At 34.1% G+C, this 15,531-nt stretch overlaps 2 protein-coding genes across 3 annotated transcripts; one reads left to right on the plus strand and one right to left on the minus strand.

Annotated features, from left to right (window-relative positions):
- Nucleotides 1-5,108: 5,108 nt before the first annotated feature.
- Nucleotides 5,109-7,199, minus strand: LOC119637714. Of its 2 annotated transcripts, XM_038033918.1 has the most exons (5): nucleotides 6,891-7,199; nucleotides 6,600-6,814; nucleotides 6,435-6,545; nucleotides 5,965-6,323; nucleotides 5,109-5,766 (listed from the first exon to the last, which is right to left on the minus strand). In XM_038033918.1, the coding sequence occupies exons 1-5, from the start codon at nucleotides 7,058-7,060 to the stop codon at nucleotides 5,326-5,328; spliced, it is 1,296 nt and encodes a 431-aa protein (XP_037889846.1). In that variant the 5' UTR covers nucleotides 7,061-7,199; the 3' UTR covers nucleotides 5,109-5,325. The 2 variants fall into 2 exon arrangements, with proteins under 2 accessions (XP_037889846.1, XP_037889845.1); XM_038033917.1 differs by having other exon boundaries at nucleotides 5,965-6,545.
- A 536-nt stretch (nucleotides 7,200-7,735) lies between these two features.
- On the plus strand, nucleotides 7,736-10,864 carry LOC119637711 (zinc finger protein 729-like). The gene is made up of 5 exons (XM_038033914.1): nucleotides 7,736-7,943; nucleotides 7,997-9,227; nucleotides 9,293-9,379; nucleotides 9,439-9,924; nucleotides 9,986-10,864. The coding sequence occupies exons 1-5, from the start codon at nucleotides 7,785-7,787 to the stop codon at nucleotides 10,477-10,479; spliced, it is 2,457 nt and encodes an 818-aa protein (XP_037889842.1). The 5' UTR covers nucleotides 7,736-7,784; the 3' UTR covers nucleotides 10,480-10,864.
- The last annotated feature ends 4,667 nt before the right edge of the window (nucleotides 10,865-15,531 follow it).

A 15,531-nucleotide genomic window follows, 5' to 3' on the forward strand; every position in this document is an offset into this window, starting at 1 on the left:
AAAAACCAAAGCAACTGCAAATATTGAAAAAATTAAAACAACAACACATATACTAAAATCTAATATACCAAATTCTCCAGAATCTCCAGCTATCAACTTTACTCAACAAATCACAAGTGGTAATGAATCCATTCTTTCATCCATTAATCAACCTTCAATTTCAAATTATTCACGTGCGCCAACTCGTTGCGCTTCAAATGTACCAAATCACCTAAGTACAGATTATTCTGCTGGTAAGAATAAATCATTCACGAAAAATTCCTATAGCGACCTTCTCGACGGAGACGCTGACATGTCAACTTAACCCTCCCTCCACTCTGCTTACATGTCATTACAATTAAATAAAGTTTTTAAAATTCTACAATGGAACATTAAGGGACTTATTAATAATTTTGATGAACTCCGTACACTCATAAGTGATTTTAATCCAACCTTTTTATCGCTTCAAGAAACCCATTGTAGAAGCTCTTTTAATCCTATTCCACCCAAATCATATACTGTATACTTCACGAATGCTGATCAAAATTCATATTCCAAACAAAGAGTAGGTGTTTTTATAAAATCAAATATACCTCACAAACGCATAAATTTAAGCTCAAATATACAAGCCGTAGCCATACAAATAATGTTAAACATAAAATTTACAGTGCTTTCGCTCTATATCCCATCTTCGCAATCGTTTTCTCAGCAAGAACTCTACAATTGATTCTCCGTATTGTCCCCCCATTAATAATATGCGGCGACTTTAATAGTTGGAATACCATCTGGGGCTCAACAGTGAACAACACTCGCGGTACTGTTTTAGAAAAGGCCTTTTTTCAAAGCAACCTTTGCGTTTTAAATGATGGAAAACCAACGCACTTCTCAACTCATCATACTTTTTCACATATTGATTTAACATGTTGCTCTCCCTCACTTCTTCCTTTGGTTTCCTGGTCTATTTCTGATGATCTACATAATAGTGATCACTTTCCAATCATAATCGATCTTAAACTTTCTCTGCTACTCCAGCAAAACAGGCCAAATTACTCCTAGATAAAGCGGATTGGATCAATTGCTCCAAACAGGTGGAGTCATTTTTGAATTCAAAGCCACTTTACGGGAACTGCAACCATGATGCTGCTATTATGTCCAAAGCGATTCGCACGGCTGCTCATCTTTCTATTCCTCAATTCAACACCTCTTTTAAACGAGCTAGGGTTCCTTGGTGGAACAACACGCTTTCATTTTTGAGGAAAAATGAAATGGATCTTTGGCACCGCTTTAAGAGATGTCCTGATCAGAATCACTTTTTATTATACAAAAAGGCCAATGCTCTATTCAGGAAGGAATTACGGAAATCAAAGGCACTTAGTTTCGAACTTTTCTCGAGACGAATTCACAGAAATGCATCAATGAAAGTTGTCTGGAATAAAATCAACAGACTTAATGGGACTTCAAACCTGAACGAAATTTCTGCCATCTGCACTCCCAATGGAACTTTAACTGACGCAGATGAGATTTCTAATTACTTTGGAAAAGTGTGGTGCGAATACTCCTCTGACAGCAACTTCTCCAGTGCTTTCATCGAAAATAAAAGGACTCCAATATCTCTTTCAAATAATATCGATAGATGTGCCATGTTCCTGGAAAATTGCATATCTACCTTAGAACTTGAAAGTTGTCTCTCCAATTTGAAGGGGAATACACCTGATCTAGACCGCATCTCATACCAAATGATCAGCGCTATGTCTAAGTCTAGTAAAAAGTAATTACTGGACCTATATAATACGGTATTTTTGACTGGCCATATACCCTACATGTGGAAACTGGCTACAGTTGTTCCAATTCCTAAGCCAAAAAATGCCTCCATCGCATCGGACTATCGCCCAATCTCTCTTTTATCTTGCCTCTCAAAGGTATTGGAAAAGATTATGGCATCTAGATTATCTTGGTCTCTTGAGTCCAAAAACCTGATTACAAAGCACCAAGTTGGTTTCAAGCGGGGTAGAGGGTGCATCGACGCTCCTTAACATATTGATTTTTTCACGAGCAAAGCAATTTCCGAACGGAATCATGTAACAATTCGCTCTATTGATTTTGAAAAAGCATTTGATAGAGTTGGTCTTCATGTTATTTTAAGACTCTTAAAATCATGGAATGTTGGACCCAAATTCTTCAACTACATCAAATCATTCATGTCGCATCGGCGGTTCAAAGTTAGAATCAACAATCATCTTTCTGATTCCTTTCCGCTAATGAACGGCATTCCGCAAGGATCTCCTCTCTCTGTCACGCTTTTCAAAATCGCTTTCAACGAAATTAGCAAAATTCTTTGCCGTGTACCAAGAGTGGAACATTGTCTCTACGCGGACGATGTATACATTTTTACAAAAGAAAAAGACAACACGAAAGCAATCAACATCCTCGAATCTATTGCATGTGAGATCTCCACATGGGCAAACTCGTCAGGAGCTAAAATTTCTATACAAAAATCAAAAAAAATGCACATTTGTCGAAAACAAATGTGCGATGCAGGAAACCTACTGATGCATATTAACGACTTACCAGTACTAAATGTGCAGACGCTCCATGTTCTCGGGCTCACGTTTTCCAAAAACTATCGTTGGAAAGCACACTGTCTTCGGTTAAAAAACTCCCTTTTAACAAGGGTAAATTTCGCTTGGAGAAGACATGCGCATATTAACACTATTGCTTATCTTACGAAAATGCTTGTGTTAAGCAAGATTGAGTATGTTTTGATAATTTATGGCAATAGCTGCAAATCTAATATCAACATCCTTAAACCGCTCTATCACCAAGCCGTCAGAGCAAGTTGTTATGCTTTTCGAACGACGTCCATAAATAATATTATAATTGAAACTGGTCTCCCAACTTTAGAAAATAGACTGTATGAGTTAAAAGCTAAAATAGTCCCCAAGCTTCTTAATTCAAACAAATCCATTCTCGGTGATGACGTAAGAAAGATTATTATTGCGAAGAAAATTCCAAAGTCACCATCTGCAATTGACCATTGTTTGTGCATCACAAAGGAATTGAACATTCCTTTAAAAATTTCCCGCTCTTTTGGTGTTAAACCTCCCTGGATTTTAAAAGACTGTTCTTTTGACATCTCATTGTCTATGCACAAGAAAGAAGATACTCCAAATTACGTCTTCAGGAATCTAATAGCTGAAAAAACCCAAGTATTGGACAGTACTGGTTGGAATCTTTTGTACACAGACGGCTCAAAATCTCCTGGGCTGCCTCCTGCTGGTGCGGTGGTAGATGCTACAGGACGGGTTCTTCTCAACCACATATTTCACGAAAGTACTTCAACTTTCATAACCGAAGCCAGAGCTATCCTTCACGCTGCCAAGCTTGCCCATAAAAACAAACTCAAAACCGTCATTGTAACTGACAGTTTGTCTGTATTACAAGCTGTTCGGAATCCTTCGACTTCGAGATGGAGCACCGTCAAAAAATTAAGGAATATAATTACTACACCCGACGGAAAAATTAAAATGTTATGGGTACCAAGTCACATCGGTTTACTGGGAAATGAGCAGGCTGATCGAGCGGCAAAGTATGCTGCTTCTGCTCCTCTAATTATGGATGATGTCATGGAAAAGTTGGATCTTCAAAGATACATTGGAAGAAAAGTTAAAGAGAAAATTGCAGAAAAAAATTTAAAATAACATCATCAACACTACTCTTCCATTAACCCTCAATTAACTCCACCTCTATATCCAACAAATGTTGAGAAAATCAAGATCCAAACATTCTCGAGAATTCGCCTTGGTCATACAATTGCAACTCACCAATGGATCCTGAAGAAGTCTTCTTCCCCAATCTGCTGTTGTGGACAAACTCTTACTATAAAGCACATTCTCTGCGACTGCCTCAACTTTTCCTCGGCTAGAAGTATTGCATTTGGAACGATTAACCCTTTGAACATTCTACAATCAGCTTCAGAACAGAATATCAATTCTATACATTACTTTATTAATACTACTAAGCTCATTATCTAATGTACATTTTATTATTCTTTTTTATAATTAGAGCCGATAGCCTATGTTGCTAGTGCTCAATGTCTTTTTTTAGTCTAAGAATTCATTTCATTAGTCTAAAATTAAAATAATAATAATAATAGGTTCTCTTTCATCAGGTATATCATGTAATATGCGAAACAAACGTTGTATTTGCAAACGTTTATTAAAAGAAGTACTTTTCTTACAAATTAATTGTACAGAAGAACATAAGAAATGGAGTTACTGATAGTGTATTATTAAATCATTCATTATACGCGAAAATTTGTAAGTGAAAAGAGGAATGATCTAAGTTTATTTAGCATTTAGTCTTTCTTTCTATCGTAATCAAAGACTTTCGGTAGATAAATGATTCTTTACCACTCAGAGTTGACCTTTTAACACTCTTGTAAAAGCACTGTTGACACTTGACCGAAAAAACAGGCAACCATTTTTTCGAAATACTTTGACCGCGAACCACTTTTCTTGAATTTGATTCATCTTCCCCTTCAGGCACGCGCATATAGATCCATGATGCGGCACCTACTATGATTTTAGATACAAATTTTGAAGCGCCGCCGTTGCACTTCTTAAGCATTCGCATGCACTTATCAACACGACTACCCTTTTAAGATTCTCTCGAATTGTTTGAGATCGAATGTGGAGAAACATTTTGCACGGGAACCAACGCCTAAATTTACCTCAATCTCAAAGTATGCTACATGTCAACCTTGCATAGCATCAATATTTCCTAAAATGATAATTGATTTTGAACGACCCTGACGATTTTCCATGGTGGGCAAAGGATGGCCAGGACTTAACCTATTGTACCGAAATTTCACAGTGACAAGGAGTGCTACTTCTTTACCAAAAGTGGAAGTGAACGTAAGAAATCAACGTGTAAAAATCTTCATGAAAATGGAATTATAAGCCAAAAAATTATTGTCTACTCAAGTACATGCTAGATATCGAAAAACGTAAATTGGCCCCTGGTTTTCATTTCTAATTTTTCACAAAAACACTTTTGTGGAAAAATATTTGCGTAGAGGAATTCTTTATTTAAGTTTAATGGGGGAATGAAACATTTAAATTTAAAGTGAAAACTAAAAAAATTTGTTTAAATCTTTCAAAGATTACATTTAAAACATTTTACGTATTATGCTATCAAAACATTGGTGAATAACTTCGACAAACTTTTCACATTTGAAAACTGTTTTAGAAATAGTTCCGACTTTTCCTCAATATAAATGTAGCTTTTTAAAATCTTTATGCGGGAATTTTTTGTAAATTATATATCACAATTGGATATATTCATCTACTATATACAATCCATATATCCCATTTCGCTGGCATGTCTTACTATACCCAACAATTTGGAATTTACCATGTCACCTCCGGCATTCAACGAAAGTTGATAAAATTCGTCACTATGTACATTGACACCAAACAGCTTCGATAAGCGTTCACATTCTTGCTCACTGCATAACATCCACGGTAAAAAATGTAAACAAATCATAACCCCATAAAAAGCAAAACGTGCGAAATGCTTTTGAAAGTTTTCAAAACTATAATACGATAAAATCTTGGAAATGTCGTTTGATGTCTTTTGATGAGCCTTTAAATTACTGGAAAGTATTGAAATCATGTTCGTGTGATAGCAAACCAACAAGTTAGACCAAATTTTTGAACGAATGTCTTCAGGGGTATTGAAATACATAAAAAAGCTTAAATCCAAAGCCGGAGAACCATAACGTAATTCCTAAAAAAATTGTAAAGAATATTAGGTACTTAACGCCACCGGCAAAATATTATTATTATTATAATTTTATTATATTATTATTATTAATTTATTATTATTATTATATTATTATTATTTTTATATTATTATATTTAGAAGTTAATACGTAAGTACCGAATATTACAAGATAAAAAATTTGTGAAAGTTGTGGGCACTTACTTGAAAATCAAACATTTTTATATCCTCCAATTCGGTAAGAGAAGCTTCTTGTTCTTGATATTTGTATTTAAATAAAACATTATTACGATTGTAATCGCCGTGTAAAATAACAGCAAAATTTTTGTCGTCTTCATTTATCAGAACTTTAGTTCGCAAATTTTCCAATAGTTCACAAGGTTCATGAAAATATTTTTCTCGCAATTTTTTCAAATTCTCAATCAGTTTTACATCCTTGTCATTTGAACTGTCGAAAATATTGTCATCCTTATAGCGTTCCAAATAATCAAAAAAACGATCAAACGCGACACGATATAAAATACGATAGAAATTATTTTTATCTTCATCTGGACGTTTTATATCTATAAATGGTAATGGTTTTATGCCTGCAATCAACTCATTCCACTTGGTAATATTAGTAGACCTTAATGTATATGAGAAGGCATGATATTGTCCTAAAACACGGCTCATACCTAATAAATGTTCAAAGTTAAGATACAAACGGGGACCAATTCGATAGTTTAGGGGTTTTAAATGCTCTAAAACCAAAACTGATTCTGCATCCTTAACGTTGGAACTTAGTCCTTAAATAAAACAAACCAAAATCATAAATATATGTTTAAATTTTCTTTTGTTACCTTCAATATAACCGAACTCTGCTACATAACATTTAGGTAATAAATCGTCTATTTTCGTTGAGCACTCTTCGGCAACTTTCATTACTTCTTTAAATGCTGCCAAGACCGAAGTGTAAACGTAGATCTCGTTAGCAAATTGTATATAGGATTTGCTGTATTCGCGGAAATCTTTGTCGCCACGCATTATCTTTAGTATAAACCATCGTTCCTTAATCCTGAAAATAAAGGACGTGTGTGTGCGTGTACGTACATACGATATTATTTTCTAATTAGGTTAGTAAATTTGCTTACCCTCCTGTAGTTTTTGTTTTCAATTTAATATTGTACATAGTGGACATAAAACCATCCAAGCCTGGCGAATGATCTACTTCGTAGAAAATAAATTCTTCCCTTTGCAAATGTTGCATAATTTGTGGTACTAAACGATTTCTTAAATATTTGTCAGGTAACTTTAGAGCCATAATAATAAAGCAACTTCCAAAATAAATAATACTTTTTCAAAGATAATTATTGTTTCTCCCATAACCAATATTAAGGTGTCAAAATAAGCCGTTTCTTACACTATAGGTAAAGTTTTGCAAATAATTCACTAATATATTATCTTTATTTTAGTATTCCCCTAATTAATCTAAAATCTTTTCAACATTTTATCATAATGTAAACAATCTTTAACAGAGTTATGTGATTTTGTTTTTTGTCAAAAAAAAAAAAAATCGGAATGTAACAACAAATTTTTCGTAGCTTTGATAAGTACGTGTATGCTGTCATTATTATCAAAATATTTGGGTTAATACTCAAATTTAAGCTTTTATTTTACATTTCAAAGAGTACTTTATATAAGATCACATTTATTTCCAGTTTCTAAAAATCGTTTTATTTTCTTTATAATCGTTTCACTTGAAAGAATACTTGGAGGCAATTGTGTTTGTATATGATGAATACAATAGCGAAACCTAACTTTCAGCTACGTGATTAGCGCCATCGTTTTTTTGACGTACCAGTATAATTGAGAGTTCCGTGTTGCCAGCTGTGATTTAAAATATTAAACAGATGTATTTATAATTGATTACGCCAAAAATTGTATATGGACAGCAAGAATAACAACACTGCAGATTGTGGTAAAAATAATTTTTAGTTAATAATATTAATAGACGAATCTTCTATAAACTCTAAGTAAATGGAGTTATGGAGCAAGAACAATTCATACAATTGGAAGTATGTCGCATTTGTGTAAATTGTTTTCCACTTGCCGAAATGGACTTCATCAGTATTTTCGATATTAATGAGGAATTTTCCAAAGAGTTATTATTCATTCAACAAGAGATTAACACATGGGAAATAAATGTGAGAAAGATAAGTAAATTTTGTACCATTTTTACACGTTCGAGCTTTTGCAGATATCACCAGGTGACGGCTTACCACAGAGAATGTGTGCAAACTGTTTTTCCAAATTTCGCAGTATTGAAACTTTTCGCCAAGAATGTTGGGAGGCTCAACAGAAGCTTTTGCAAACTTTAATACAACCCAATGATATAGGATTCGCGAACTCTAGCGATAATCTTGTACAAAACGAAAAATGTTCACATTTGTTTAGCAATTTAGAACATAACGAATCTCATCAATTGTTGACAAGTGGACAAAATCCAATCCCATTGCATGAGTATTCTGAGTATGAAGGTAACTTTTCTCAACTCATGGACTCTTCGTCGATGATGTTACCAAATGATATAATGGACTCGACCAACGAGTTGGATTTCATAGCACCTACTGAAGCAGATTTATGCTCACATACAACAGCCAACCCATCTGCCAATTCTCTCTATTTAAACGAAAGTGGACTTAAAACTGAAAGTGTGGAACCTGAAACGATCGCTAAGACGGAAGTGACACAAGTCATCACTGAAGATTTTGAGGCACTATTACAGCATAGTATTATTCCCAATAAAAGCAAAAATGATTGTGTAAATATAAACGAGGAAGCAAGCCAAAAAGTAATTGAAAAAAATAAAGTAACTATTCAAAAGGTTGAAGTTTTGACAGAACCCAATACAATAATGACTTCTAGTAATGATTGTTGGAATTCAGATAATGAATGTGATGACCCTAAAGTGAATGAACGGTTACTTGGTATAACCTTTGCCTGCTATTATTGTTATTGTCCTGACGTCGGCGCAATAGGGCATATAATATTTGCCAATGATGAAGATCTCTCAGAACATTTTTTCATTGTACATGACCCGAATCGCCCTTACAATTGCCCCGATTGCACGCTGACATATAAAACCCAAAACATGCGCGACAATCATTTTCGTTTGCAACATTTAAATAATCAGGGGCGCGAATGTAATTTTTGTCATCAGCCCGTGGATCCATTACCTGGTCAACATATTAAGCATCAATTGCAATGTCTATATGTGGGCGACTGGGAATGTGATAATTGCAAACAGAAATTTTTGTGCACAAGTCTTGCACGTTTTCGATTGCATCAACTAAGCCATGACCCAATAAAGCAATTAAAGTGTACTTTATGCGATCGTAACTTCTTGCGCCGTGCTAATTTAGAAGCTCATCAGGAAACTCACGCGGATGATAATTTGCTCCCATATAATTGTCATGAGTGTGCGAAAGGTACAACAATATGAAAAAATCTTACAAAAATGACTCGGACCTAATATAACTTTTTCTTCTCGCAGGCTTTTCTAACGAATATAACTTGAAATATCATAAATATGTGCAACATAAGGGCGATATTCCTGCTAAATGTGAATTTTGTCATAAAGGTTAGTATATGAAGTTATCGGTTCATATAAAAAGAAGGTTTCTCCCTTTCTTATTGCAGGCTTCGTCTCACTTTCGTATCTACAGCGTCATATTCGCAAAACACATTTTAAGCAATCTTCAGACCAAGATATCTCCGCACTTTTACGATGTCCCCGGTGCGAAGGTCACTTTGAGACCTTACAACAGCTTTGCTTGCATATGCAACAATCCAAAGATCAAAGCGGTAAATGCATTGACTTGCCAGTTAATACTTTAAAGCACAACAACAAAAGACGCCAACAAGGTCAAGGCAGTTACATGTGTCCAAATTGTCCACGACGTTTCAGAGTGAAAACACAATTTCAAAGGCACGTCAGTGCACACGATCCCACGAATTCGAAATCCTTTCAGTGCCAAGAATGTGAGGCTCATTATAGTAGTGCATGGCATCTCGAGAAACATGTTAGGATGGCTCATGTGAATACAAACACTTACGTTTGTGAAGAATGTGGTAAATGTTTTGCTTTTAAGAAAGATTTAAACGATCATAAGTTGTACCATACGGGTAAGATTAGCTTTCGGCTTCATTTGATTAAAATTTTTTACAAATATTTTAATAATTATAGTTGAATTGCGTGATGTTGATGTGCAAGCAATACGTGATATGAATACAGAATCGTTAATGAATGGCATCGATATACCAGAACTGAAGCATAATTTTATTAATGAAAATCATATCATTAATGATAACGATGACAATGATATAAATCACAATCATTCTTCTGGGAATTACAATGATTTAAGTCAACTACCTTTTAATATCATAGATCGGAGCATAGAAGAAGTGACCGAAATTGCTCCAACAACTACAAATGACGCCCTTACCATGCATTCTTCGGATGACCAAATGATGATGGATTATGTTATCGACAACAGTTGTATAAATTTTGCGCATTCATCTAATGATAACATAATCAATGGCATTATCCAAAATGATCTAAACATATCCGGTAATCACGCGTACTTATTGCCTTCGACATCCAGCAACAGTCATGGTCAGCTTGATCAATACTTCATGTCCTCTTTATTGGATACCGAACAAGAAGTTACAGTTGCCTAGTAGTTCATTTTGCTTTCGGTTTTACCACCTTTGGTTGAAAATTTTCTTTAGTGAGATTAAGAATGTAAAATGTGAAAAAATATTTTAAAAGAATTCATGAATAACTTGCAAATATTGTCACGTAAGTATCCGAAATCGCGCGATAGTACAAATGATAGTAGGAATAAAAAAGGATACTGATCGATTTATTGAGCCATCCACAAATCGCAACCGTTTGGTGACGGATATTTAAGATGCGTATAATCAAAAGCGAATAAAGCGCTCTTTTTTACGTGTTACTTAGAATGTTTACATTTAAGATATACGTTTGTTTTACTAAAAATTATTGAATTATGGAGAAAATTTCAATTCTTACTTTTTTGGAGTATTTTTCTTCGTTCTTATTTTATTTTTTTTTTTTGCCATAAATAATGCAATTTTTACCTCATCTTTTTTGTTTCAAAAAATAAAATTTATGATTTAATATTCTTAAATACTTTTAAGCGGATTTTTTCATACCTTACAAATTTAACTTTTAACTGTAATTTCCCAGATTTCGTTTATAAGAAAAATAAGCAGAACAAGACAAAGAAATTAATAAAATTTTTAAAAGTTTTTCCTTTGTAAATCATTGCACAAATATGTGTAAATATATTTTTTTTTAAATTGGTTTTTATTGATATATATTATATATTTTTTATTTTTTTTTTTCTAGCAAAACCGCCATCGTCCGCAAATTAATGATGGCTCGATGATATTGCCCGTCGTTCATTTGAATTTGTGCCGTTGGTTATTCGAAAATAGACTTGCGATATTTTGTTCTTTTTACACGAAGCGGAAGAAAACTTGATAAATGACGCATGCAAACTTATATATATTGTAGTGTGATCGCATACCGTCGTATGCATCCACTTTGAAGTGCGACAGAATTATGCTGAATTTGCATAATTCTGAAACCAAAAAAAAAGTAAAACAAAAATTTTGTCGCACTTCAACTGGCTGGGTATTGCATTACGAAATGCAATACGACGCCAGGCGCCCCAATTAAAATAAGTGCTTACACTAGCATTAAACCACCTGTAGTTGTAAGTATAAATAAGCCAGATCATGAAATAAAGAATCAATTGTTTGTTAATTGTTTTGACAGCAATTCAATCTAGCGTTCTTATTCGCTGAAACACCAAAGACGTTGAATCCGCCTATGTCTTTATTAGGGACCGTCTCTTGCCGAGTTCTTTGGCACTAAATGAGACGGCTAGACTTGGCGTTCCGAAGCCGAGCAGATTAGGGCTCCAAAGATAAAATACTACCACACTGGAGAAGGATTCATAGGGAATCCTCCCAGATACTACAACGTGTTTTCTATCTCCACTACACGTAGTTGCTAACACCAATCATTTAATATTCCCGAAGTACATAACACCGATCGCCAATTCTATTACACGGCATCATCCAAATATTATTACATGGCGATCCTGCCCAACACAATCCTGTAAACGATCCTGATCTGATACCGCCGTCACAAATAATTTTGGTAACCCGCTATGTTTCGAAAAATTTTTCCACGCACGATCCCGCCCAGCACAATCGTTCCTGTAAATTTCCACTTATAATGGGAGCCACACAATCCAAAATTTTTAAGGGACCCCAATAAATTTTTACACACCTCCTATAACACCCGCCCACGAAATGATCCCACCCGAGGACAAGACGCAAACCTTCAAGGCAGACCACGGCACATCTTCCTTCACCCCCTTGGACTTCGAACACGCCCATCCACTATTTTTTGGCGACGACGTCAACACAGTTGTTCCGTGTCAACCAAACAATGAGAAGTATTCACCCTACCCACAATTACAAAACATAAAGAAACATGAACAAAAAAAAATAGTAATATAAAATAAATATTAAAAATGTACACAACATATTAACATTAAGAAGATAGATACGTAGAATTTTATAATGTTAAGCGGACCTACTACACAAAAAAAAAGTAATAATAATAACAAACAAAAACCACAATCAAACACCCCAACAAATAACATTACGCTTGAAATAAGAGGTATTACTTTAATTTTCAAAAACCCTACCTATTTGGGACACCTAATACCGATCCCACCCAACTAAAAGCTAATCGCTATGATCATTTCCTCAAAACTTACTTTTATCACGTTAAAGTCACTGCTACACAAGATGCAGTGTACAGACCGGAAATCCTCTCCCAACAACATTTACTAATAATTCCTCCAAATATCACACAAACATAACATGCAAAGGAGTTTAAAAAGACAAATGAATATCCAGACTAATGCGGTACACTCTCGGAAAAATTGATCTGATTAGCTCCCAAGAATGCATAAGTACGTATGAAGAATATTAAAATGAAGAAGAAGAATATATGAAGAATAGAAGAATATAAAAGATTATTAAAATGAAGAAGAAGAATATATGAAGAATAGAAAGAATATTAAAGATTATTAATGAATATATGAAGAATATTTAAATGAAGAAGAAGAATATACGAAGAATAGAAAAAAGAAGATTACAGTGTGCAGAATAAAAGAATATTAAGGTGTAGATGAAGAACACATTGTAATGAGGAATATTGAAAACAGTAAATAAAGAGATATAACCACATAAATGAGGAATAGCAAAGACATAGCATTAAACCCACCCAATGAAGACAAACATGTGAAGATTGTTTAAGAATATATGAAGAAATATTAAAATTGTAATGAAAAATATCGGAAAGATAATTATATTTGAATATTAAATAAAGGGAATATAACTACACAAGACAAGCCTTAACCTAAACTAAACCCACCCAAATTATTTTACATAACATTGTATCAATACATTTCAACACTATAAAAATTTAGAAATACTGAAATTATAAATTCAACCAAACATAATTAAAACTAAGCATACAAAGCTGTAAATAAATACTACATACTTAAGAATTTACTTATATTATATAACAAAAAAATTACCGTTTTTCTAAAATTTTCTCCCATAACAGACGGTAAACGGTACAGACTCTAAAACGGTAAGGGTGTAGTGTGATCGCATACCGTCGTATGCATCCACTTTGAAGTGCGAAAAAAAGTAAAACAAAAATTTTGTCGCACTTCAACTGGCTGGGTATTGCATTACGAAATGCAATACGATGCCAGGCGCCCCAATTAAAATAAGTGCTTACACTAGCATTAAACCACCTGTAGTTTTAAGTATAAATAAGCCAGATCATGAAATAAAGAATCAATTGTTTGTTAATGGTTTTGACAGCAATTCAATCTAGCGTTCTTATTCGCTGAAACACCAAAGACGTTGAATCCGCCTATGTCTTTATTAGGGATCGTCTCTTGCCGAGTTCTTTGGTACTAAATGAGACGGCTAGACTTGGCGTTCCGAAGCCGAGCTGATTAGGGCTTCAAAGATAAAATACTACCACACTGGAGAAGGATTCATAGGGAATCCTCCCAGATACTACAACGTATTTTCTATCACCACCAACACATTTATATCATCTTATTACATTTATAACACCAAAGCACATTTGTATACAACACCGATCGCCAATTTTATTACACGACCTCATCAAAATATTATTACAATATGCACTCGAAATAGCAAGGAAAAAATAATTTTTGCAGAAAAAAGTTGTTTAGGAAAAGCCCTCCCTCACCATTGGCCGTGGTTACTTATTGGTTACATGGTTTCTCTTACTTACTTGAAAAAGTCCTCCCTAATAGGTAACTAAAGTGTTTTGAGAATCAATTTGAGTCTGCTTTTAAAGTCTGCAATTGTTCTCTTTTTCATATTACTTATATCCGTGACTGCGTCTCAGCTTAACGAATTCATATTATTTTTATTACAAGCTTTCAAGTTTTAAAATTTTTATTATTTTTTTATAGCGGATGCCAACAAATTTATCAAGAATATTTTTTTTAAGTTTATTTTTGCATTTATACGGAATATTTTACCAAAATTTTTCAAACCAACATAACTCCCTTTAGCAACGACGACGTTGATCCTTCGGGCGATTGCCTGCCCGATTGCGACAAGCGGTCATAAGAAGTACAATGTGACAATCTCAAGGATCCAGGGAGGGAATTGGTGTTCAATGGATCAGAGAAAGCGTAGACATTTTCTTGTTTACCACGTCGCTATATCCCAAAAGTGAATCAATTTCTGCGTCGGCTTTAATATGTTTAATAAAATAATTCGATAATTCGATATCGATAAGCCCCCAAAAATATTTAGGCTATCTACCGCGTTTATACTGGTCAAGACACAAAAATTATTTTAAAATTTTTTTATTGTATTTTAAACAACAACTTTAAAGGGCGATATTTGTAAAATCCTTAAAATTTAAATTTATTTTCCAGAAGAAAAACTCTTGAAACAATGCTAGTTGCTGCAGTGACTCCAAACGCACTTAATGACGCGTGATGCTAATGACTCTTTTTTTTACTTTTTTTCTTTTTTTTTAGCTCAGATGATTTTGATGGTACACGCGGATCAGACGATTTGGAAGAGAGAATCAATTAAGTTCTAATCGTCTGGATTGCCTTGATTGTAATAGCCCTCAAGAATACATGAATGATGAAGGGAATGTGCAGCTGGTAATAGTAGTAGTATTACCAGCTCTTCGTTCCATCATAATAAATCGTTTGAGTAACAATCCGTTTATTATACTTAACAATCCAGGGAAACGCTCAGCTTTCAGTCAATCAAACGATCCAAAACATGATCACATTACGCCAAAAGAAAATCATTTTTCTAAATTTTTTAATGCACAAATAAAAAATAAGAAACATGTTTCACAGTAATTTCAATAAAATAGTTTTTGACAAAAAAATATTGGGCAAAGTTCATAAAAAAATCTTTTCATTTTGAAAACTTTTCCGTTGGTTACTCAGCACCAGTTCGCAGTTGCGGTAGCAAGATTTTTTTACGGACTACACTAAAGAGAGATATTTCGGTTTAGATTTGGGTTGTGTCCTTGTTTTAGCTTGGTCTAGATTTCGTTGGTAAGCTAACTGTACTGCACATATACATTAGTCTCAGAAC

Source organism: Glossina fuscipes, unplaced genomic scaffold (assembly GCF_014805625.2).
Source record: "Glossina fuscipes isolate IAEA_lab_2018 unplaced genomic scaffold, Yale_Gfus_2 60, whole genome shotgun sequence".
Taxonomy (NCBI): domain Eukaryota; kingdom Metazoa; phylum Arthropoda; class Insecta; order Diptera; family Glossinidae; genus Glossina; species Glossina fuscipes.

Bases quoted from the DNA above. Each gene is read 5' to 3' on its own strand.
- LOC119637714 (XM_038033917.1), bottom strand. From the start codon at position 7,060: ATGGCTCTAAAGTTACCTGACAAATATTTAAGAAATCGTTTAGTACCA. The intron at 6,815-6,890 runs GTAAGCAAATTT...CTTTATTTTCAG, and splicing joins AAAACAAAAACTACAGGAGG to GATTAAGGAACGATGGTTTA. The intron at 5,767-5,964 runs GTAAGTGCCCAC...CAATTTTTTTAG, and splicing joins TAAAAATGTTTGATTTTCAA to GAATTACGTTATGGTTCTCC.
- LOC119637711 (XM_038033914.1), top strand. From the start codon at position 7,785: ATGGAGCAAGAACAATTCATACAATTGGAAGTATGTCGCATTTGTGTA. The intron at 7,944-7,996 runs GTGAGAAAGATA...GAGCTTTTGCAG, and splicing joins TTAACACATGGGAAATAAAT to ATATCACCAGGTGACGGCTT. The intron at 9,380-9,438 runs GTTAGTATATGA...TTCTTATTGCAG, and splicing joins ATGTGAATTTTGTCATAAAG to GCTTCGTCTCACTTTCGTAT.